This window comes from Leucoraja erinacea, chromosome 12 (genome assembly GCF_028641065.1).
Source record: "Leucoraja erinacea ecotype New England chromosome 12, Leri_hhj_1, whole genome shotgun sequence".
Classification (NCBI taxonomy): Eukaryota; Metazoa; Chordata; class Chondrichthyes; order Rajiformes; family Rajidae; genus Leucoraja; species Leucoraja erinaceus.
The window spans coordinates 1,173,124-1,199,071 of record NC_073388.1 but is presented as its reverse complement, the minus strand read 5'-3'; the positions used below and the strand labels follow the sequence as shown (position 1 = coordinate 1,199,071).

The 25,948-nt window shown below is 51.6% G+C and overlaps 1 protein-coding gene across 1 annotated transcript in view; it reads right to left on the bottom strand.

Moving 5' to 3' along the window:
- The window catches only part of LOC129701980 (dedicator of cytokinesis protein 11-like), a 221,125-nt gene that overhangs the window by 99,224 nt on the left and 95,953 nt on the right, over positions 1–25,948 (bottom strand). The window contains 9 exon segments of the mRNA XM_055643437.1: positions 4,850–4,967; positions 7,205–7,323; positions 8,385–8,484; positions 11,169–11,285; positions 22,319–22,497; positions 23,700–23,733; positions 23,735–23,812; positions 24,959–25,042; positions 25,788–25,934. Of these exon segments, the coding sequence (XP_055499412.1) occupies positions 4,850–4,967; positions 7,205–7,323; positions 8,385–8,484; positions 11,169–11,285; positions 22,319–22,497; positions 23,700–23,733; positions 23,735–23,812; positions 24,959–25,042; positions 25,788–25,934 (976 nt within the window).

Sequence of the window (25,948 nt, the reverse complement as noted above, 5' to 3'; positions counted from 1 at the left end):
GCCAGTCAGTGCACCATTCAAACATTTCTAAAAGCTAACGATACATACAAGATAAAATATTAAAAGATAAACAACTAAAATAAATATCACGAAAATAGCACGCATAAACACCCAACCCTCCATCCTTCTGTCGATTTCACAGTGTACCACAGTCCCTTAGTATGTCTCGCCCCTGCGTTCCTTGGCGGCTACATTTAGTGCTTTTATAGCAGTGGGGTAAAAACTGTTTTTTAGTCTGTTCGTCCTTGTCCTTGTAGATCTGTACCGTCTGCCTGACGGCAACAGTTCAAACAGGGAGTGTCCGGGGTGGGAAATGTCCTTTATAATACTCTGGGATTTTTTGATGCAGCGGGAACTGTGTAAGTCCTCCAAGGTAAGGAGAGGGCAGCCGACAATCCTCTGGGCGTTGTCAATGGCCCTCTGGAGCGCTTTCCTCTGAGCCGCTGTGCAGCTGGTGTACCACACGCATACACAGTATGTTAGTATGCTCTCAATGGAGCACCGATAAAAGGACAGCAGCAGCAGTCTCTGAGTGATGTTGTTCTTCCTGAGCACCCTCAGGAAGTGCAGTCTCTGCTGGACCTTTTTCAGCAGCGCAGTGGTGTTCACGCTCCACGTCAGGTCCTCCTCAATATGGATTCCCAGGAAGCGGAAATCCGCCACCCTCTCCACACAGTCCCCTCTGATAGTCAATGGTACCATGTCCGTTTTATTCTTCCTAAAGTCTATTATTAATTCCTTTGTCTTTAAGGTGTTGAGGAGATGGTTATTTTCTTCACACCACACTGTCAGCTGCTCCGCCTCATCCCGGTAGGCGTACTCGTCCCCCCCGGAGATGAGTCCCACCACTGTAGTGTCGTCCGCAAATTTGACAATGGTGTTGCTGTGGTGGGCGGGGGTGCACTCCCTCTATGGCAATAATGTCCTTCCTCAGAATTGGAGACCAAAATTGTACGCAATACTCCAGGTTTGGTCTCACCAAGACCCTGTATAACTGCAGTAGAACCTCCCTGCTCCTATACTCAAATCCTTTTGCTATGAAAGCTAACATACCACTCGCTTTCTTCACTGCCTGCTGAACCTGCATGCCTACTTTCAATGACTGGTGTACCATGACACCCAGGTCTCGCTGCATCTCCCCTTTTCCTAGTCAGCCACCATTTAGATAATAGTCTGCTTTCCTGTTTTTGCCACCAAAATGGATAACCTCACATTTATCCACATTATACTGCATCTGCCAAACATTTGCCCACTCACCCAGCCTATCCAAGTCACCTTGCAGTCTCCTAGCATCCTCTTCACAGCTAACACTGCCCTCAAGCTTAGTGTCATCCGCAAACCTGGAGATATTGCCTTCAATTCCCTCATCCAGATCATTAATATATATTGTAAATAGCTGGGGTCCCAGCACTGAGCCTTGCGGTACCCCACTAGTCACTGCCTGCCATTGTGAAAAGGACCCGTTTACTCCTACTGTTTGCTTCCTGTTTGCCAGCTAGTTCTCTATCCACATCAATACTGAACCCCCAATGCCGTGTGCTTTAAGTTTGTATACTAATCTCTTATGTGGGACCTTGTCGAAAGCCTTCTGGAAGTCCAGGTACACCACATCCACTGGTTCTCCCCATCCACGCTACTAGTTACATCCTTGAAAAATTCTATAAGATTCGTCAGACATGATTTACCTTTCGTAAATCCATGCTGACTTTGTCCAATGATTTCACCACTTTCCCAAATGTGCTGCTTTCCCATCTTTAATAACTGACTCTAGCAGTTTCCCCACTACCGATGTTAGACTAACTGGTCTGTAATTCCCCGTTTTCTCTCTCCCTCCCTTCTTAAAAAGTGGGGTTACGTTTGCTACCCGCCAATCCTCAGGAACTACTCCAGAATCTAAAGAGTTTTGAAAGATTATTACTAATGCATCCACTATTTCTGGAGCTACTTCCTTAAGTACTCTGGGATGCAGCCTATCTGGCCCTGGGGATTTATCGGCCTTTAATCCATTCAATTTACCCAACACCACTTCCCGGCTAACTTGGATTTCACTCAATTCCTCCAACTCCTTTGACCCGCGGTCCCCTGCTATTTACGGCAGATTATTTATGTCTTCCTTAGTGAAGACAGAACCAAAGTAGTTATTCAATTGGTCCGCCATATCCTGGTTCCCCATTATCAACTCACCTGTTTCTGACTGCAAGGGGCCTACATTTGTTTTAACTAATCTCTTTCTTTTCACATATCTATAAAAACGGGGTTTGCAATCAGTTTTTATGTTCCCTGCCACTTTTCTTTCATAATCTATTTTTCCTTTCCTAATTAAGCCCTTTGTCCTCCTCTGCTGGTCTCCGATTTTCTCCCAGTCCTCCGGTATGCTGCTTCTTCTGGCTAATTTGTACGCATCATCCTTCGCTTTGATACTATCCCTGATTTCCCTTGTTATCCACGGATGTACTACCTTCCTTGATTTATTCTTTATGCAAGAGGTATTGTTGGGTGAGCGTTTGTCGTCACTGGGCCTGTACTCGCTGGAGTTTAGATGGATGAGGGGGAACCTCATTGAAATTTGCCGAATATTTGCTGAACCCCTCCACCCTCACCACTCCCCCACACACACCCCACACACACCCCCCCCCCCCACACACCACCACCCCACACACCCACCCCCACACCCCCACACCCACCACACCACCACCCACACACCACACCCCCCCCACACCCCCACCCCCCACACCCCCCCACACACCCCACCCACCCACCCCCCCATCCCCGCACCGCCCACCCAAACAACCCCCACCATTCCCACCCACCCCCCTACTCACCCCCCCACCCACACCACCCACACAGCCCACAACCCCCCACACTCCCACCCACACAACCCCCTCACACACCTACTCTACCATGGCCTGTGGCCTTGGATGCTTTACGGACTTTGTTTTGAACTAATATGGTGTTGTTTTGCCTAATGTTACAGATTATTATCTCATTCTATTATTGCCTCCATCACATTTATGTGAGTGCTGTGGTGTTAATGGAGGATGTTAAGATGCAGCAAGCAAGGGTTTCATTGTTCTGTTGCCAGCACATTTGACAAATAAATCACAGTTGCACAAGATGTTGGTGCAGCATCATTGGGAGTAAGCATTGTGTCCAGCGTTAGTCACCCTGCTACCGGAAGGAAGGATGTTCAGTGGAATGAATACAAGGAAGATTCACGAGGATGTTGCCAGGAGTTGCAGGCCTGAACCAGAGGGAGAGGTTGGGCATGCTCGGAATTTCTTCCTTGGAATTCCCTGCCACAGAGGGCAGTGGAGGCCAAGTCACTGGATGGATTTAAGACAGAGTTAGATAGAGCTCTAGAGGCAAGTGGAGTCAAGGGATATGGGGAGGAGGCAGGTACGGGTTATTGATTGGGGACGATCAGCCATGATCACAATGAATGGCGGTGCTGGCTCGAAGGGCCGAATGGCCTCCTCCTGCACCTATTGTCTATTATCTATGACAAAAGGAAGGTAGACAAAAATGCTGGAGAAACTTCTTCAGACGGAAGGGTCTCGACCCGAAACGTCACCTATTCCTTCGCTCCATCAATGCTGCCACACCCGCTGAGGTTCTCCAGCTTTTTTGTCTACCTTCGATTTTTCCAGCATCTGCAGTTCTTTCTTAAACTTTTCACTGTACATGTGACATTAACGAACCTAAACGGTACCAACAAACGTTTGTTGCACGCTAACCCAGTCAGCAGATAAACAGTAATCATGAGTAGTCTTTGTGCTAACTGGATAGCACGCAACAACTGCACCTCAGTACACGTGACAATAAACTAAACACAAACTCCACATTGCTGAGTGTGCTGGCCGGCTATTCCAGGACTGGATCGGTGAAGGCCAGGGAACTGAGGTTCAACACAAGAAGTTAGCGAAATAGTCTGGGAAACTGAGTGCTGTTTACACAAGGCAAACGAACTTTCAACATGCCCTTTGTACACGGGTTGGCCTGCTGCCAGAATCTGTGAGGGAATCACATCACACACAAAGTATGTTCCATAATAGCACGGGATGGCTCCAACTGGTTAGAGAGGAGTTTCCAGCGCTGCTGTTCACTGCACTGTGGCCAGTGTAATTCTTTTTGCTGCCTTCACTGTTGCAGCTGTAGAAGTGCTTCCCGTAACTCAAGATTCAAGATTCAAGTGAGTTTATTGTCATGTGTCCCTGATAGGACAATGAAATTCTTGCTTTAGGCATAGACTACAAAACAGATCAGTGTGTCCATATACCATTATATAAATATATACACACATGAATAAATAAACTGATAAAGTGCAAGTAACAGATAACGGTCTATTAATGTACAGAGATTTGACCGAGCCAAGTTCAATAACCTGATGGCTGTGGGGAAGTAGCTATTCCTGAACCTGGACGTTGCAGTCTTCAGGCTCCTGTACCTTCTACCTGAAGGTATCAGGGAGATGAGTGTGTGGCCAGGATAGTGTGGGTCTTTGATGATGCTGCCAGCCTTTGTGAGGCAGCGACTGCGATAGATCCCCTCGATGGAAGGGAGGTCAGAGCCGATGGGGTCTTGTGCCAAGGTCAAAGTGCAAGATCCCATCAACAGCAGCATCTCTGGAGAGAAGTTTCAGGTCAGTCTGAAGGGTGTCGACCCGAAACATCGCCCATTCCTTCTCTCCAGAGACGCTGCCTGACCTGCTAAAGTTACTCCAGCACTTTGTGTCTACCTTGGATTTAAACCAGCACCTGCAGTTCTTTCTTATACGCGGTCTACTTGCGAGCTACTCTTCCTCCGGGGCATGCGGTTGGAGAGGGCGATCTCTGCAGAAGGACACACCTACCTTCTGACATTGTTTTAACGATGTGAAGGAAACACATGAGGAGACTTCTGATTTCCTGTTGACTGAACTTGCAATAAGGAGGTGCTCCGCCCCCGGCTGATGCTCTCCTTTGTCCAGTCTGCAAGAGAGGTGGACAATGGGTAAGTGCCAGAGAATTAAATTGATGGTTTAGTTTAGAAATACAGCACGGAAACAGGCCCTTCGGCCCAGCGAGCCCGTGCCAACCAGCGACCCCCGCACATCAGCACTATCCTACACACACTAGAGACAATTTGGGGATGATCAGCCATGATCACATTGAATGGCGGTGCTGGCTCGAAGGGCCGAATGGCCTCCTCCTGCACCTATTGCCTATTGTCTAATTTACACTTAAACCAAGCCAATTAACCTACAAACTGCACGTCTTTGGAGTGTGGGAGGAAACCGAAGATCTCGGAGAAAACCCACGCAGGTCACGGGGAGAAGGTACAAACTCCGTACAGACAGCACCCGTAGTCGGGATTGAACCCGGGTCTCTGGCGCTGTGAGGCAGCAACTCTACCGCTGTGCCACCGTTTCGCCACTGGTCTGCGTTAGTTGAGTTGAGTTTATTACTCAGACGTGTTCCAAGGCCAAGTGAAAAGCTATTTTGTTGCCTGCTGGCTAGTCAGTGGAAAGACTATATTAGTCCACAACCGATTATCCAGCAACCGGACTGATGGGTGGACTTGATTGGGGTTATGTATAGTGTCATCTGATCAGATTGTACAGCACCCAAAACAGTTGCTCACTGTATCCCTGTATACATGACCATAATAAACCTGACCCTGAGTCTAGACCTCCCTGCTCTGGGGAAATGTCTGTGGCCATCCATCTTATCTCCGCCCTCGTGATTTTGCAAACCTCAATCAGGCCTCACCTCATCCACCTACGCTTCAGGGTAAATAATCCCAGCCTTTCCCAGCCTCTACCTTTCACTCCAGATCCACAGCATCTTACTGGGCCACGGGGATTAACTCAGCGGGCTGGACAACACCTTGGAGTGAGAGAGTGAGTTAATGTTTCATCAAGCTGGAACCACTGCTGTTTCTCCCTCCACAAACGCTGCCCGACCCACCGAGCATTTCCTGCATTGCCACATGTTACTTGACATCCTCATACCTGCTCTAAAGCTGGATGTAACCAAATTGAAAACGCACATTAAGGTGGACAGTAGCCTATCCACCACACCCTAGCACTAGAAATACACACACTATGTTCTGGAGGAAGTCAACGGGCCAGGCAGCATCTTTGGAGAACATGCAAGGGGTGATGTTTCAGGTTGGGACCCATCTTCAGGCTGCAGAAGGGTTGCAAGAATGGTCCCAACCCAAAATATCACCTACCCATGTTCCCCAGAGGTACTGCTTGAACTGCAAAGTTACTACAGCACTTAGTGTGTGTTTTTTTGTAAAAGATCCAGATTAACTTTTGCCATTAATCTATAACCACTCTAGGAGAAACAAGGAACTGCAGGCGCTGGTTTAAAAAAAAAAAAGAGCAACTCAACGGATCAAGCAGCATCTGTGAAGAACATGGATAGGTGACGTTTTAGGTTGGGTCTGAAGAGGGATCCTGACCTGAAGCATCGCCAAACCATGTTCTCCACAGATGCTGCCTGACCCGCTGAGTTACTCCAGCACTCTGTGAAACGTCACCTATCCATATTCTCCACAGATGCTGCCTGACCCGCTGAGTTACTCCAGCACTATGTGAAACGTCACCTATCCATGTTCTCCACAGATGCTGCCTGACCTGCTGAGTTACTCCAGCACTCGATGGGAAAACGTCACACAGCCATGTTCTCACAGCCAGATGCTGCTGTGGGACCCGGGTTGTGTGGGGTGCAACGAGGAAGTCAGCTGAATGGAGCTAAGCTGAATTACAGTGCAACGTTTCGGGCCGAAACTCCTTCAGGAAAACAGGCCCTTTGGCCCACGTTGTCGGTGCCAAACATGCTGCCTGGCCCGGGTTTCGGCCCGAAACGTTTGCCTATTTCCTTAGCTCCATAGATGCTGCTGCACCTGCTGAGTTACTCCAGCACTCTGTGAAACGTCACCTATCCATGTTCTCCACAGATGCTGCCTGACCCACCCGCTGAGTTACTCCAGCACTCTGGGAAACGTCACCTATCCATGTTCTCCATAGATGCTGCTGCACCCGCTGAGTTACTCCAGCACTCTGTGTGTCTACATTCTAGTACTATAGGGGGCACCTACTCTGGTGCTCCAGACTGGGTGATGATAGGAACAGTATCCCCCCTTTTACAACTCAATGTATGAAGAACAGATTTTTGTTTTAAATGCCCCTAAGACAAATTGAAGGAGTTTATTTTACAAAGTCCACGGAGTCGCGGCGATCCTCGGCTCTCTCCGGCGTGCCCGCGCCCGTCTCTGTGCTCAGGGAGCTGCGGGAATCATCACGTTTCAGCAGCAAGCCCAACGAGGTAACGTAACCTGTCGACAGAAACACAATGCAGACTCAGTGCCCGAGACACGGCAGAATATCAATGGGAACCAGACAGACATAAAACCTCCGTAAAACCACTCCCTCCTTTGCAGATAACCCAAACACAAAAACATAGACAATACGTGCAGGAGTAGGCCATTCGGCCCTTTAAACCAGCACTGCCTTTCAATGTGATCATAGCTGATCATCCACAATCAGTACCCCGTTCCTGCCTTCTCCCCATATCCAAGTCAAGTCAAGTTTATTTGTCACATACACATACGAGATGTGCAGTGAAATGAAAGTGGCAATGCTCGCGGACTTTTGTGCAAAAGGCAAACAACCAAACAACCAAACAAATTATAAACACAATCATAACACACATATTCTTTTACATAATAAATAATGGAAGGAAAAACGTTCTGATTCCTTGATTCCTTTAGCCCCAAGAGCTAAATCTAACTCTCTCTTGAAAACATCCAGTGAATCGGCCTCCACTGCCTTCTGAGGCAGAGAATTCCACAGATTCACAACTCTCTGGGTGAAGAAGACCTAAATGGCCGACCCCTTATTCCTAAACTGTGACCCCTGGTTCTGGACTCGCCCAACATGGGGAACATGGACAACATCATGGAATCTCTATCCCGATGGATATGGGGCAAATGCAGGCAAATGGGACCAGCTTAGAGGGGGCATCATGTTGGGAATGGGCAAGATGGGCAGAAGGGCCTGTTCTGGTGCTGTCTGACTCTGACATCTAACAGCCGACACTTGTAGTTAGAACCTTGAGGCAGAGCGTGAGTATTCAGAGGGAGTGACGCCAATCATAAAACCACAAGTCATCAGAGCAGAGTAAGGCCATTCAGCCCATCGAGTCTATTCTGCCATTCAATCACGGCTGATCTATTTTTCCCTCTCAATCCCATTCTCCTGCCTTCTCCCTGTAACCCCTGATGCCCTCACCAACAAAACGCTGGTAAATGGGACTAGCATAGGTAGCGTGTCTTGGACGGCACGGATGAGTTGGGCTGAAGGGCCAGTCTCCGTGCTGCGCGACTGTAAGTTGTACCTGCGGATGTTAACTCTTTGTCGGTGAAGATGGCTGATCTGCGGGCAGCGGACCCGTTGATTGTTGACGAGATATTGAAGGGCAGCTCATCTCGAACACTCTGCTTTGTACAAAATGGAAGTTTAGTTTAGTTTAGAGATACAGCGCGGAAACTGGCCCTTCGGCCCACCGAGCCCGCGCTGACCAGCGATCACCCCCGCGATCACACACACCACACACACACACACAACACACACACACACACACACACACACACACACACACACACACACACACACACACACACACACACACACACACACACACAACAGGGACAATTTACAATTACGGGTGTTAGAGGTTTCGAGGAGAAGGCGGGAGAATGTGTTCGGACAATAGACAATAGGTGCAGGAGGAGGCCATTCGGCCCTTCGAGCCAGCACCGCCATTCAATGTGATCATGCTTGATCATCCCCAATCAGACCCCGTTCCTGCCTTCTCCCCATATCCCCTGACTCCGCTATTTTTATGAGCCCTCTCTAGCTCTCTCTTGAAAGTATCCAGAGAACCCGCCTCCACTGCCCTCTGAGGCAGAGAATTCCACAGACTCAACGCTCTCTGTGTGAAAAAGTGTTTCTTCGTCTCCATTCTAAATGGGTTACTCCTTATTCTTAAACTGTGTGTGGCCCCTGGTTCTGGACTCCCCCAACATCGGGAACATGTTTCCTGCCTCTAGCATGTCCAAGCCCTTAATAATCTTATATGTTTCAATGAGATCCCCTCTCATCCTTCTAAACTCCAGAGTTTACAAGCCCAGCTGCTCCATTCTCACAGCATATGACAGTCCCGCCATCCCCGGAGGGAGAGATAGATCAGCCATGATTGAATGGTAGAGTAGACTTGATGGGCCGAATGGCCTAACTCTCCTCCTAACACTAATGACATTCCGGGTCAAGACCCTTCGTCAGACAGCCAACATTCCTTTTCTCCATAGATGCTGTCTGACCCGCTGAGTCATTCCGGCTTTTTATGTCTATCTTCAGCCAACAAACATATACGTCTTTGGAGTGAACATGTTGGCCACAATTCAGCAGCATGTTGACATTCTCTAATACACTTGATCCATCACAGCAGACTATTCACCAGCATGCCTGTTCAGGCTCTCTGTGAGTGTTGCAACCACAGCTGACAGACAGCTCACTCTTTACTAGAGAGTTTCACCCCAACTATTTACCTCAGCCCAATCAGAATATATTATTGCAACAGGTTCCCACATCTCTGCTCGTTGTCAGGTGGAAAATATCACCATTCTCATGTGGGAGATACAAGGTACTGGTGCTGGTTTTACAAACACGGGCACACAGTGCTGGTGTAACTCAGCGGGTCAGGCAGCATCTGTGGAGAACATGGATAGGTGACGTTTCACAGAGTACTGGAGTAACTCAGAGGGTCAGGCAGCATCTATGGAGCTAAGGAAATAGGTAACGTTTCGGGCCGAAACCCGGAAGGGTTTCGGCCCGAAACGTTGCCTATTTCCAGAAGGGCTTCGGCCTGAAACATTGCCTATTTCCTTAGCTCCATAGATGCTGCTGCACCATAACTCAGCGGGTGGGTCAGGCAGCATCTGTGGAGAACATGGATAGGTGATGTTTTGGGTCGGGACTCGTGGGGGGAAGAAAGGTGATAAAGGTGCGTCAGGTAACAGGTGAACGCAGGTGGGGAGGGCTGTGATAGGTAAATGGATGGACAAAGGCCAGACATGAAAAATAAACAGATAAACAGGCCCTTCATCCCACCGGGTGCACACCAACCAGCGATCCCCGCACATTAACACTATCCTACACCCACTAGGGACAATTTACATCTACACCAAGCCAATGAACCAACAAATCTGCACGTCTTTGGAGTGTGGGAGAAAGCCAAAGATCTCGGAGAAAACCCACGCAGTCACAGGGAGAACGTACAAACTCCGTAAAGACAGCAGCCGTAGTTGGGATCAAACCCGGGAGTCTGGCGCTTAGGGTTGCCAACTGGCCCGCATTAGCCGGGACATCCTGTATATTGGGCTAAATTGGTTTGTCCTGTACGGGACCGCCCTTGTCCCGTATTTGACTGTTACTACAATAAACCCATCGTAAATCCAAAATATAATTAGTGGAAAATGCATTTAATACACCGAACCCGCCATCACCAGAGTGTTCAGGGTTGGAACGCCAAGCGCGTGCGGATTTTCATTCTTAGGGTTAGTTTTCAATCCTCCTCTTCAGTTCCTGCCTCTGGTTTTTTAGTTCCACGTTTCAAATCACCCCTCTTTGACTCCAACACCCCCACCCCCACCCCCCACCCACCCCCCTACCCCACCCCCACCCCCACCCACACCCCAACCCCCAAACCCCCACTCACAGCCCACCCCACCCCATCCCAACCCCATCCCCATCACACACCCTCTGTTGCTGCTCCGCCACACACCCCCGTTGCACCATCCCCCATCCCAATAACAATAGGTGCAGGAGTAGACCATTCAGCCCTTCGAGGCATTCAATGTGATCATGGTGTTTTTGGCTGATTTTACATCACTATTTGTTTTGAATGTTAATCAGTTTTGTCAATGATTAGTGATGTACAGCATTCAGCTGCCTTTTAAAGTGCTCTATAAATAAAATTATTATTATTATAATTATTATTATTATTCAATGTGATCATGGCTGATCATCCCCAATCAGTACCCCATTCCTGCCTTCTCCCCATATCCCCTGACTCCGCTATCCTGTGGACACTAGAAAGTGTCCACAGGTTCACACTTACGGTGTTAGAGAAGGTCAGGCTGAGGGAAGTCACGTCCTTGAACTTGAGCCGCTGCACATTGTCAAACAGCACCTTCAGCAGCGGCAGGTAAAGCAATGCAATCCGTGCCTGCTGGCCCTGCAACAAACAAAGCAGTCATCAAACGCCCAGCAAACACTGAACTGTGAGAGCCTTCCTGCCCGCCTGCCTGCCCCCAGCTATTTACCCCATTCCCTTCAGCTCTGCCGCGGACAGGCTGTCACGGAGAAAAGATCACCATTCTCATTTACTAGACACTAGGAACTGCAGATGCTGGTTAGCAGAAAAAGACACAAAGTTCTAGAGTAACTCAGTGGATCATGCGGCATGTTTGGTGAACATGGAATGGTGAGGTTTCGGGTCGGGACCCTTCTTCAGACATTGTGGGGATGGGGAGAGAAAGCTGGAAGAGAGGAAGGGCAGCACAGAAACAGGCCCTTCGGCCCCATCGTGCCCATGCTGACCGAGTCGCCCTGCATCACAAGTCAAGTCAAGTCAAGTTTATTTGTCACATACACATACGAGATGTGCAGTGAAATGAAAGTGGCAATGCTCGCGGACGTTTGTGCAAAAGACAAACAACCAAACAACCAAACAAACTATAAACACAATCATAACACACATATACCTTTACATAATAAATAATGGAAGGAAAAACGTTCAGTAGAGTTAGTCCCTGGTGAGAAAGGCGTTTACAGTCCGAATGGCCTCTGGGAAGAAACTCCTTCTCAACCTCTCCGTTCTCACCGCATGGCAACGGAGACGTTTGCCTGACCGTAGCAGCTGGAACAGTCCGTTGCAGGGGTGGAAGGGGTCTCTCATGATATTGTTGGCTCTGGAGTTGCACCTCCTGTTGTATAGTTCCTGCAGGGGGGTGAGTGAAGTTCCCATGTTGCGTTCGGCCGAACGCACTACTCTCTGCAGAGCTTTCTGGACCATTTCTCTCTAAATCCTCCTCTCCATCTATCTGTTAAAAGTCACAATAGCATCCACGTCTGGACCTTCCTCGTGCCAGATACAGACCACCCTCTGTGTGGAAACGTTGCCCCCAACCTCCCTCTTAAGTTCAGGAGTGATTCAGTAGGAGCAGAATTAGGCCATTGTTACCCATATCCCTTGATTCCTTAAAACCCCAAGAGCTAAATCCTATGGCCCTGTCCCACTTACATGTCCTTGGCATGCAAATTACGTGACCTCGTGGTCGGGTTGAGGCGCACGGGCATCGTATGGCCCCACTGAGCATCGCGGAGGGTTACGTAGTAGTGCGCGAAATTTTGTAGCGAACTAAATCTTCGCCCGCCAACGGCCTGTCGCGTAACTGACGGCCAAAGTGGGACAGGCCCAAGACCCAGGCGCGACGTAACGTCTCACCTGCAACAGCAGCAGAAGCAGGCAAGTGATCGCCGAGCTCGGCCTGGGGCTCACGGCCGTTGCGGTCCGGATCCGCCCCCACTCCTACTCCCAACCGGGGCCAAGAAAATTGAAGATAGACACAAAATGCTGGGGTAACTCAGCGGGACCGACAGCATCTCTGGAGAGAAGCAATGGGTGACGTTTCGGGTCAAGATCCTTCTTTCAGACTGAACATCACCCATTGCTTCTCTCCAGAGATACTGCCGGTCCCGCTGAGATACTCCTGCATTGTGCGTTCATCTTCAAATGACGTCACGTGCTCCAGACGGCTGTGCGGTCGAATGAATTCGCGTGCGAACTTCGCGGGAGTGTCTCGGCTCAACGCGTCCACGAGGTCGAGTAATTATCATGCCAAGAAAACACCCAGTGAATTGGCCTCCACTGCCCTCTGTGGCAGGGCACGGTTGCCGTCTGACAGTGGGGGTGAGGACTCAATCCAGCATTGTTGTACAGAGGGAATGTTGGGGTTCCAGTCCACAACTCCCTGAAGGTGGGCGTGAAAGCGGGGGGTGTGCTTGCCTTCAACGGGCGGAGCATCGAGGGTAACATTCAGGGACTCATGATGCAGCTTTATCAAACTTTAGCTAAGTTACATTGGGAGTTTTGTGTTCAGTTCTGGTCACCCCATTACAAGAAGGATGTGGAGGCTTTGGGGAGGGTGCGGGACGTTTACCGGGATGCTGCGCGGATTAGAGAGCGTCGGCGATAAGGAGAGGTTGGACACGGGTTGGATTGTTTTCCCTGGAGCGCTGGAGGCTGAGGGGCAATCATGTCGCAGTACACAGAATGAGATATGAAGGCGGGCGCTCAGCATCGATGTGGAGTTCTGGGAGAGAGAACCTTGCAGCCGGCCCCACCAGGTGGAGAGCTAACCTGAACCAACATCTCAAAACGGGGGAAGAAAGCCTGATAACGGCATAAAAACTAGTACTTAAATTTTGGAAACACACAACAGTCCCTACTGTGAAGATGTGGATTACAAACATGTCCGAGACACTACATCGTGAAAATATTAGACTTGTCTTGGCAGAAAAAACAGATCATTTTTCCAAGACATGGACACACTTACCGATTTGTTACAGGGGCGGTACGGCACAACTTAACTTTGGATTTAAATCCAACTATGGGTTGGGTGAGGTGGGGAGGGGGGGATGAGAGGCAGGTATATCTCCACTGTTCTCTCTCTTTCTGTTCGTTCTTTTTTTCTATTTCTCTCTTCTCTCTTTCATTTACTCACTCTGTGGCCACACTACACCGGTAGTCTAGGGGTCCTATCTTTGCTCCTCTCACTTCTCCCCTCCCTTGTTCTTGTTCTTTTCTTTTCTTCAAATTCAAAGCAAAAAAAGTCAAAATTGAAGCTGTACAATAACTGTATAATGTTATACGCTGTTCTGCTCTTGTACATTTGCTACTAATAAAGACCATATAACCATATAACAGGCCATCTTGGCCCTACAAGTCCATGCCGAACAATTATTTCCCTTAGTCCCACCTGCCTGCACTCATACCATAACCCACCATTCCCTTCTCATCCATATGCCTATCCAATTTATTTTTAAATGATACCAACGAACCTGCCTCCATCACTTCCACTGGAAGCTCATTCCACACCGCTACCACTCTCTGAGTAAAGAAGTTCCCCCTCATGTTACCCCTAAACTTCTGTCCCTTAAATCTCAAGTCATGTCCTCTTAAATACATTTTTTTTTAAAACGGGGTGGGGGAGGGGGGGGGGGGAAAGGGAAAACTGATGGGAAGAGAAACTGATGCGCAGAAAGGAGCGGCAACTTCACAAACCAGGACACCCACACACACACACACACACACACACACACACACACACACACACACACACACACACACACACACACACACACACACACACACACACACACACACACACACACACACACACACACACACACACACACACACACACACACACACACAGTCACACACACAAACACACACACACACACACACACACACACACACCCAACCACACATACACACACACAACCACACAGCCACACACAAACACACAGACACAGACACACACACGTGACCTTTGCCACAGAGACTGTCACTCCCGCAGCGGTCCCTCCAGCCGCAAGCGACGCTGCTCCAGCCGAGGCTTGGAGCAAGCAGCCAACAACTAGGATGCATCACCCATGGTCGGACATGACCGAGGGGGGGCTACACTGACATGATGCAGAACAGTTTGTGTCTCACAGTTTGACAAAGAGTTTTACACGATAACAATAACGCTCTTTCCTCCGGATTCCAGTTTCCTTCCTCGGCCCATAGACGTGGGGGTTAAATGTACATTCTGCTGACAAGATGGTGCCCGACATAGGTGACTATTTGGGTGCCGGCCACATCAGCACATCTACAATCACATATTACAATCACACTCTTATATCTCTGTTCCAACGGCAACATATCTTACTTCAACTATGATCTTTTTAAATTCCTCCGATCTTATAAACATATAAGATTATTAAGGGTTTGGACAAGCTAGAAGCAGGAAACATGTTCCCGATGTTGGGGGAGTCTAGAACCAGGGGCCACAGTTTAAGAATAAGGAGTAAGCCATTTAGAACGGAGACGAGGAAACACTTTTTCTCACAGAGAACGGTGAGTCTGTGGAATTCTCTGCCTCAAGAGGGCGGTGGAGGCTGTTCCTCTGGATGCTTTCAAGAGAGAGCTAGATAGGGCTCTTAAAAATAGCGGAGTCAGGGGTTATGGGGAGAAGGGCAGGAACGGGGTACTGATTGGGGACGATCAGCCGTGCTGGCTCGAAGGGCCGAATGGCCTACTCCTGCACCTATTGTCAATTGACTCTCAGATCCATAACCTCGGACTATCTTTGATCAGACTTTGCTGGCTTTACCCTGCACTAAACGTTATTCCCTTATCCTGTATCTGTACACTGTGGACGGCTCGATTGTAATCATGTATTGTCTTTCCGCTGACTGGTCAGCACACAACAACAGCTTTTCACTGTAGCTCGGTACACGTGACAATAAACTGAACATTGACCTGAAGGTGGGGGGTGGGAGGAGGATCAGGGGGGAGATGATGGGAAAGAGTAGAAGAGGGAATGGTGGGATTTGAGGGAATGAGATTGTCGGGCTTTCACTGACAGCCAGCGGGTTTCTTCATAGTCATGAGGAAATCAGAAGTGATAACATCTTATCCTGTTGCATAACAGCTTGGTTTAGTAACAGCCCTGCCCAAGTCCACAGGATATTGCACAGTGTGTATGTAGCCCAGTCCCACACACAGTCCACACTCCCCACCATTGTAGATGTAGCCCAGTCCCACACACACCACACTCCCCACCATTGTAGATGTAGCCCAGTCCCACACACACCACACTCCCCACCATTGTAGATGTAGTCCAGTCCCACACACAGTCCACACTCCCCACCATTGTAGATGTAGCCCAGTCCCACACAGTCCACACTCCCCACCATTGTAGATGTAGCCCAGTCCCACACACACCACACTCTGCACCATTGTAGATGTAGCCCAGTCCATCACACACCACACTCCCCACCATTGTAGATGTAGCCCAGTCCATCACACACCACACTCCCCACCATTGTAGATGTAGCCCAGTGCATCACACAGTCCACAATCCCCACCTTTGACTCCATCTACACCTCACGCTGCCTCGGGAAATCAGCTGACATCATCAAGGACCACTCCCACCCCAGTCATTCCCTCTCCTCCCGTCGGGCAGAAGATACAACAGTTTGAAGTCGCCCACCACCAGATCCACAAGCAGCTTCTTCCTGGCTCTTTAGTTTAGAGATACAGCACGGAAACAGGCCCTTCGGCCCACCGAGTCCGCAGCCATGAAGACAAAGGCTGAATCAGCAAACCTAATATCATACTTATACAACACTATTTTAAATATAGAAAAAACCTACAACTGATGGTATTAGAAGAGACTGGGAACAAGAACTAGCTATAAACATTTCAAAAGAGAGCTGGGATAAACACTTACTACATAGAAACAGAAACATAGAAATTAGGTGCAGGAGTAGGCCATTCGGCCCTTCGAGCCTGCACCGCCATTCAATATGATCATGGCTGATCATCCAACTCAGTATCCCGTACCTGCCTTCTCTCCATACCCACTGATCCCCTTAGCCACGAGGGCCACATCTAACTCCCTCTTAAATATAGCCAATGAACTGGCCTCGACTACCCTCTGCGGCAGAGAGTTCCAGAGATTCACCACTCTCTGTGTGAAAAAGGTTCTTCTCATCTCGGTTTTAAAGGATTTCCCCCTTATCCTTAAGCTGTGACCCCTTGTCCTGGACTTCCCCAACATCGGGAGCAATCTTCCTGCATCTAGCCTGTCCAACCCCTTAAGAATTTTGTAAGTTTCTATAAGATCCCCTCTCAATCTCCTAAATTCTAGAGAGTATAAACCAAGTCTATCCAGTCTTTCTTCATAAGACAGTCCTGACATCCCAGGAATCAGTCTGGTGAACCTTCTCTGCACTCCCTCTATGGTAATAATGTCCTTCCTCAGATTTGGAGACCAAAACTGTACGCAATACTCCAGGTGTGGTCTCACCAAGACCCTGTACAACTGCAGTAGAACCTCCCTGCTCCTATACTCAAATCATTTCGCTATGAAAGCTAACATACCATTCGCTTTCTTCACTGCCTGTTGCACCTGCATGCCTACTTTCAATGACTGGTGTACCATGACACCCAGGTCTCGCTGCATCTCCCCTTTTCCTAGTCGGCCACCATTTAGATAATAGTCTGCTTTCCTGTTTTTGCCACCAAAATGGATAACCTCACATTTATCCACATTATACTGCATCTGCCAAACATTTGCCCACTCACCCAGCCTATCTAAGTCACCTTGCAGTCTCCTAGCATCCTCCTCACAGCTAACACTGACCCCCAGCTTAGTGTCATCCGCAAACTTGGAGATATTGCCTTCAATTCCCTCATCCAGATCATTAATATATATTGTAAATAGCTGGGGTCCCAGCACTGAGCCTTGCGGTACCCCACTAGTCACTGCCTGCCATTGTGAAAAGGACCCGTTTACTCGTACTCTTTGCTTCCTGTTTGCCAGCCAGTTCTCTATCCACATCAATACTGAACCCCCAATGCCGTGTACTTTAAGTTTGTATACTAATCTCTTATGTGGGACCGTGTCGAAAGCCTTCTGGAAGTCCAGATACACCACATCCACTGGTTCTCCCCTATCCACGCTACTAGTTACATCCTCGAAAAATTCTATAAGATTCGTCAGACATGATTTACCTTTCGTAAATCCATGCTGACTTTGTCCAATGATTTCACCACTTTCCAAATGTGCTGCTATCCCATCTTTAATAACTGACTCTAGCAGTTTCCCCACTACCGATGTTAGACTAACTGGTCTGTAATTCCCCATTTTCTCTCTCCCTCCCTTCTTAAAAAGTGGGGTAACGTTTGCTACCCGCCAATCTTCAGGAACTACTCCAGAATCTAAAGAGTTTTGAAAGATTATTACTAATGCATCCACTATTTCTGGAGCTACTTCCTTAAGTACTCTGGGATGCAGCCTATCTGGCCCTGGGGATTTATCGGCCTTTAATCCATTCAATTTACCCAACACCACTTCCCGGCTAACCTGGATTTCACTCAATTCTTCCAACTCCTTTGACCCGTGGTCCCCTGCTATTTCCGGCAAATTATTTATGTCTTCCTTAGTGAAGACGGAACCAAAGTAGTTATTCAATTGGTCCGCCATATCCTTGTTCCCCATGATCAACTCACCTGTTTCTGACTGCAAGGGACCTACATTTGTTTTAACTAATCTTTTTCTTTTCACATATCTATAAAAACTTTTGCAGTCAGTTTTTATGTTCCCTGCCAGTTTTCTTTCATAATCTATTTTTCCTTTCCTAATTAAGCCCTTTGTCCTCCTCTGCTGGTCTTTGAATTTCTCCCAGTCCTCCGGTATGCTGCTTTTTCTGGCTAATTTGTACGCATCATCCTTCGCTTTGATACTATCCCTGATTTCCCTTGTTATCCACGGATGTACTACCTTCCCTGATTTATTCTTTTGCCAAACTTGGATGAACAATTTTTGTAGTTCATCCATGCAGTCTTTAAATGTCTTCCATTGCATATCCACCGTCAACCCTTTTAAAATTAATTGCCAGTCAATCTTGGCCAATTCACGTCTCATACCCTCAAAGTTACCTTTCTTTAAGTTCAGAACCATTGTTTCTGAATTAACAATGTCACTCTCCATCCTAATGAAGAACTCAACCATATTATGGTCACTCTTGCCCAAGGGGGCACGTACAACAAGATTGCTAACTAACCCTTCCTCATTACTCAATACCCAGTCTAGAATAGCGTGCTCTCTCGTTGGTTCCTCTACATATTGATTTAGATAACTATCCCGCATACATTCCAAGAAATCCTCTTCCTCAGCACCCCTGCCAATTTGATTCTCCCAATCTATATGTAGATTGAAGTCACCCATTATAACTGTTTTGCCTTTGTCGCACGCATTTCTAAATTCCTGTTTGATACCATCTCCAACTTCACTACTACTGTTAGGTGACCTTACTATATGTGCATAAATGCTCGATCAACGTACGACATGCTCTAATTCAATTCAAAACATTACATAGACTATATTATTCAAAAACCAAAATAAATAAACTTTTCCCCAATGTCTCACCCACTTGTGATAAATGTCAGTCACAAGAAGCTACCATAGCGCACTCTTTTGTTTTTTTGTATAAAAATCCAAAAATTCTGGAAAGAAATATTGAAATCTTCACAAAATTAATTAAAATAAAACTTGTACCAAAAGCAGAATGGATCATTTTTTGGAATATCGGAAGGTAACCCCGAACTAAATGTGTTTCAAAAGAACTTACTTCATTACGGGCTAATAATGGGAAAAAAGCTTATACTCAAATTCTGAAAAAATGCTCCAATACCAACAATAAAAATGTGGATTTCAAACATGTTTGAAACATTACACTTGGAAGAGATGAGACTTCCCCTAGCAGGCAAAGCAGATCACTTCCAAAAGACGTGGTCTGCATTTATGGAACTATTACAAGCATAATGTGCAATAGTAATTTAAAATATAAATGGTACCTGGATCTGGTAACGGGGTGTATAAAATAAATTTAAAACACGGTTGGTATATCCCTTTTTGTGGAGTTTTGTGTTACAATAGAGCAATTGTTTTTTTCTTTTCTTTCTAGGGTCTTATTTCCTTTCTTTACTTCCTTCTCTAACTTCTTCTCTAAGGGGCTTTCTTTTCCCAACACTTTCCTGCACCTTCACCACTCTTGCTCACTTTCCTTACTTCTTTTATTTCTACCTTTTTTAAAGCTGTGGCCAAAGACAAAATAGAGAAAATGTAGACACTTAGTGCTGGAGTAGCTCAGCAGGTCAGGCAACATCTCTGGAAAGCAAAGATCAGTCTGAAGAAGGGTCCCGACCTGTTCATGTTCTCCAGAGATGCAGCCTGTCACGGAGTTACTCCAGCACTTTGTGTTGTTTTATCAACCAGCATTTGCAGTTCCTCGTTCCCAGAGGAGGTGTAGATAGATGGTTGCATTGAGAAAGGTCAGGACATGGACCTACACTGGCACCTAGTGGTAGAGGCTTCAACTACAATGTGAGACAACGTTTAACAAATGATGACTAAACTGGGGCAGGAAAAAACACGATGATTCATCATGAATAACCGCACCCATACTGGCCGCACTGTGGTTCATGTCTGGCACTGTCCCAAATATACCCAACGTAAGCTCAAAGACAAGCATTAAACGACACAGAGTGCTGGAGTAACTCAGCGGGTCAGGCAGCCACTCTGGAGAACATTTCGGGCCAGGTTCTTTCTTCAGACCACGTTCTCCACAGATGCTGCCTGACCCGCTGAGTTACTCCAGCACTCTGTGAAATGTCACCGATCCACTACCATGGGCACGGCAGGGCAGGGCAGGGGAGGGGAGGGGGAGGGCAGGGGAGGGCAGGGAGAACGGGGCAGGGCAGGGCAGGGGAGGGGGCAGGGCAGGGGAGGGCAGGCAGGGGAGGCAGGGGAGGGGAGGGCAGGGCAGGGGAGGGCGGGGAGGGGGCAGGGGGCAGGGCAGGGCAGGGGGGGAGGGGGGCAGGGCAGGGGAGGGCAGGGGAGGGCAGGGCAGGGCAGGGCAGGGGAGGGGGAGGACAGGGGAGGGCAGGGGAGGGAGGGCAGGGGAGGGGAGGACAGGGGAGGGAAGGGCAGGGGAGGGGAGGGGGCAGGGCATGGGCAGGGGCAGGGCCGGGGAGGGGGAGGGCGAGGGCAGGGCAGGGGGGGAGGGGAGGGCAGGCAGGATGGGGAGGGGAGGGCAGGGGGAGGGCAGGGAGAGGGCAGGGCAGGGCAGGGCAGGGCAGGGCAGGGCAGGGGAGGGGAGGGGAGGGCAGGGGAGGGCAGGGAGGGCAGGGCAGGGCAGGGAGGGCAGGGCAGGGGGGCAGGGCAGGGGGCAGGGCAGGGGAGGGCAGGGGGGCAGGGAGGGCAGGGGAGGGGAGGGCAGGGGGGCAGGGGGAGGGGAGGGCCAGGGGGGGGGGGCAGGGAGGGCAGGGGAGGGGGGGAGGGGGCAGGGGAGGGGGCAGGGAGGGGGGAGGAGAGGGGAGGGGAGGGGAGGAGGGCAGGGGAGGGCAGGGCAGGGGAGGGGAGGGCAGGGGAGGGGGGCAGGGAGGGGGGCAGGGCTTGAGGGGAGGGGGAGGGCAGGGGAGGGGAGGGGAGGAGGGAGGGCAGGGCAGGGGAGGGCAGGGGAGGGGGGGGAGGGCAGGGGGAGGCAGGGGCAGGGCAGCTGGGGGAGGGGAGGGCAGGGCAAAGGGGAGGGGCGGGGAGGGCAGGGGGCAGGGCAGGGCAGAGGGCAGGGCAGAGGGAGGGCAGGGCAGGGGAGGGCAGGGGGGAGGGGAGGGCAGGGGAGGGCAGGGGAGGGGGGTTAGGGCAGGGGGGGGAGGGGAGGGGGGCAGGGGGGGGGAGGGGGGGGGGGGGGGGGGGGGGGGGAGGTGAGGGGGGGGGACGGGAAGGGCGGGGGAGGGGGGGGGAGGGGAGGAGAGGGGGGTCAGGGGGGGAGGAGGGGGGGAGAGGGGGGGCGAGGGATGGGGGAAGGGGATGGGAGGGGGGGAGGGGAGGGGAGGGGAGGGGAGGGCAGGGGAGGGGAGGGCAGGGGAGGGGAGGGGTTGAGGGCAGGGCAGGGGAGGGCAGGGGAGGGCAGGGAGGGCAGGGGAGGGCAGGGCAGGGCAGGGCAGGGCAGGGCAGGGCAGGGCAGGGCAGGGGAGGGGAGGGGGGGAGGGGAGGGGAGGGGAGGAGGGGGGAGGGGAGGGGAGGAGAGGGGAGGGGAGGGAAGGAGAGGGGAGGGGAGGGCAGGGGAGGGGAGGGCAGGGGAGGACAGGGCAGGGGAGGGCAGGGGAGGGCAGGGCAGGGCAGGGGCAGGGCAGGGGAGGGGGCCAGGGGGGCCGGGGAGGGCAGGGCAGGGAGGGCAGGGGGGCAGGGGAGGGGAGGGGAGGGGCAGGGCAGGGCAGGGGGGCAGGGCAGGGGAGGGCAGGGCAGGGCAGGGCAGGGGGCAGGGGGGAGGGGAGGGGGGGAGGGCAGGGGAGGGGAGGGCAGGGCAGGGCAGGGCAAGGCAGAGCAGGGCAGGGCAAGGCAGCTGAGGTAGGTGTGGCGTTGGTACCTTGTTTGGATAGCGCCCGTCGAAGGCGTGCTTCATCATCAGGCCCTTGATGTTGGCGATGGCGGTGTGCCGGATGTCCCGGGACTCGGTGAGGGAGAGGCCCAGCTCCCGCAACGCCAGACCCACCAGGAAGTGGTGCCGGCAAAAGTCATCGCTCAGGGTGGAGTCCAGCTGCAGGTCTGTGGGGAGAGCACAAACCACACGGGTACAGAAGTGTGACCACACACACACACACATCCACATTCAGGGGCAGTTTCTTCCCAGCTGTTATCAGGCAACTGAAGCATCCCAGCACAACCAGAGAGCGGTGCTGAATTACTATCTACCTCATCGGTGACCCTTGGACCAGCCTTGATCGGACTTTGCTGGCTTTACCCTGCACTAAACGTTACCATGTATCTGTACACTGTGGACGGCTCGATTGTAATCATGTATTGTCTTTCTGCTGACTGGTTAGCGTGCAACACCAGCTTTTCACTGTACCTCGATACACGTGACAATAAACTAAACTGGGCTGAAACAGTGCACAGAGGCACGCGGACAGGATGATGCCAGCACATTCACCAGGCTGGTGAACCTGTGCTATTCATTGCCACAGAAGGCTGTGGAGGCCAAGGCAATGGGTGTGATCAGATTCTTGATCAGTACAGATGTCGGAGGTTACAGGGGAGAAGGCAGGAGAATGGGGTTTGAGAGGGAGAGATACATCAGCCATGATTGAACGGTGGAGTAGACTTGATGGGCCGAATGGCCTGGTTCTATTCTGAGAACTTGTGAACATGAGTGGCAGGTGTGAGCTATAGGGAGAGGTTGAGGAGGCTGGGAGTCTGGTCCCTGGGGCACAGTTGGATGAGCGGGGACCTTATAGAGGTGTATAACATCATGACAGGAATAGATCGGGTATTTCATACAGTGTGTTCCCAGTGTCGAGGAATCGAGAACCAGGAAACATGGGTTTAAAGTGAGGGGGGAAAGATTTAAATGGAATCTGATGGGTAACTTTTTTCACACAGAGGGTGGTGGGTGTATGGAACAAGCTGCCAGAGGAGGCTGTTGAGGCTGGGACTATCCCAACGTTTAAGAAACAGTTAGACAGGTACATGGATAGGACAGGTTTGGAGGGATATGGACCAAACGCAGGCAGGTGGGACTAGTGTAGCTGGGACATTGTTGGTCGGTGTGAGCAGGTTGGGCTGAAGGGCCTGTTTCTACACTGTATCATTCTATGTCACGGTGCCGGGGGGTTCAGCATGGAGCGCCCCTTGATGGGGGGGGGGGGTGGGTGGAGTGGGGGGGGAGGCTGGGAGTGGGGGGGGGGGGGGGCGGGGGGGAGAGGGGGAGGGGGGGTTGCGGGGAGCAGTGATGGGGGAGGGTGACTGACCTTGGGACCGCAGCAGCCTGGCCTTGGTGAAGGACCATGGGCAGGTTGAGCGGCACAAAGTGCTCGTGCTGGCACACCGTCTGGAGGAAGTCTAGCCGGTACTCGGCAAGAACCTGCGGAGAGAGAGAGAGAGTGAGTGAGGGAGTGAGTGAGCAGGGGGAGAGAGAGAGTGAGGAAGTGAGCAGGGGGAGAGAGGGTGAGAGGGGGAGGGAGAGTGAGAGGGGGAGAGAGAGAGAGAGCGGGGGGGGCGTGAGAGCATGAGCAGGGGGAGTGGAGAGGGAGAGGGGGGAGAGAGAGCGTGAGGGTATAACAAGAGGGGGTCGGGTGGAGGGGGGTAGGGGCAGGGGTGGGGGAGGGGGTGGGTGTGGGGGGAGGGGGGGGGGGGGGGGGGAGGGGGTGGGGATGGGGGAGGGGGTGGGGGGTGGGGGGGTGGACAGGGCTGGTTGGTGAAGGAATTGAAAGTGCAAGACGGCCAGGGTAGAGTGCGGAGTCACAGTGATGGTGGGGATGGGGGTGGGATTGGGGATTGGGGGAGGGGGTGGGGGGGGGGCGGGGGTGGGAGCAGGGGTGGGGGTGGGGATGGGGGTGGGAATTGGGGGATTGGGGGCGGGGGTGGGGGGGGGGATGGGTGTGGGGGGGGGTGGGGGTGGGGGTGGGGCGGGGGTGGGGGCGGGGGTGGGGGTGGGGTGGGGGGGGGGGTGGGGGTGGGGGGGGGGTGGGGGGGGTGGGGGGGGGGGGGGGGTGGGGGGGGGGGGGGGGGGGGGTGGGGGTGGGGGGGGGGTGGGGGGGGGGGGGTGGGGGGGGGGGGGGGGGGGGGGGGGGGGGGGGGGGGTGAGGGGAGGGGGGGGGGGGGGGGGGGGGGGGGTGGGGGTGAGGGTGGGGGTGAGGGTTAGGGTGAGGGTGGGGGGGGGGGTGGGGGGAGGGGAAGGGTGGGGGTGAGGGTGGGGGTGAGGGTGGGGGGGGGGGGGGGGAGGGGGGTGGGGGATGGGGGGGGGGGGTGGGGATGGGGATGGGGGTGGGGGTGAGGGTGGGGGGTGAGGGGTGAGGGTGGGGGTGAGGGTGGGGGTGGGGGGGTGGGGGTGAGGGTGGGGGTGGGGGGGTGGGGATGGGGGTGGGGGGGGGGGATGGGGATGGGGGGGGGTGGGGGTGAGGGTGGGGGTGAGGGTGAGGGTGGGGGTGAGGGTGGGGGTGGGGGGTGGGGGTGAGGGTGGGGGGGTGAGGGTGGGGGTGAGGGTGGGGGTGGGGGGTGAGGCTCTGACCTTTGTGTCCTTGGAAGAGAAGCAGCTGAGGTAGTCGTTGATCAGGTTGAAGATGAACCCTCTGTCCATCAATGTCAGGCACCGCTGTGAATGATCAATGGGGCAAGTTATTGATTCCATCTACACCTCACGCTGCCTCCACAACGCCAGCCGCATCATCAAGGTCCAGTCTCACCCCGGCCACTTCCTCGTCTCCCCTCTCCCATCAGACAAGGCTTACATGTTTATATTTTAATTGTGTCAGGAGGAACTGGAGGTGCTGGTTTACACCGATGATAGACACATAAAGCTGGAGTAACTCAGCAGGACAGGCAGCATCTCTTCATCCGCTATTTTTAAGAGCCCTATCTAGCTCTCTCTTGAAAGTATCCAGAGAACCTGCTTCCACCGCCCTCTGAGGCAGAGAATTCCACAGACTCACAACTCTCTGTGAGAAAATGTGTTTCCTCGTCTCCGCTCTAAATGGCTTACCCCTTATTCTTAAACTGTGGCCCCTGGTTCTAGACTCCCCCAACATCGGGAACATGTTTCCTGCCTCTAGCGTGTCCAAACCCTTAATAATCTTATATGTTTCAATGAGATCTCCTCTCATCCTTCTAAACTCCAGAGTGTACAAGCCCAGCTGCTCCATTCTCTCAGCATATGACAGTCCCGCCATCCCAGGAATGAATCTTGTAAACCTACGCTGCACTCCCTCAATAGCAACAATGTCTTGGTTCTTGGCTTCCTGGTCCTCCAAAATATTACAAATGGAATTTAAACTGGATGTCCTTCCTCACATTTCCTCAAATGAGGGAGGTTGCAGGGAGTGGTGGACAGGGTTACTCACCTTCATGAAGTGAGCCCAGCTGATGTTGACACTCCGCGCTTCGTCGGGAATCTCCCCGCACCGGAGGCTGACGTGCGGAATGATGGCCAGGAGCAGTGATTGGACGGCGTGGTGGTATCCCGTTGGGAATCTCTGCGTCCTGGACACCTGGGATCACACAG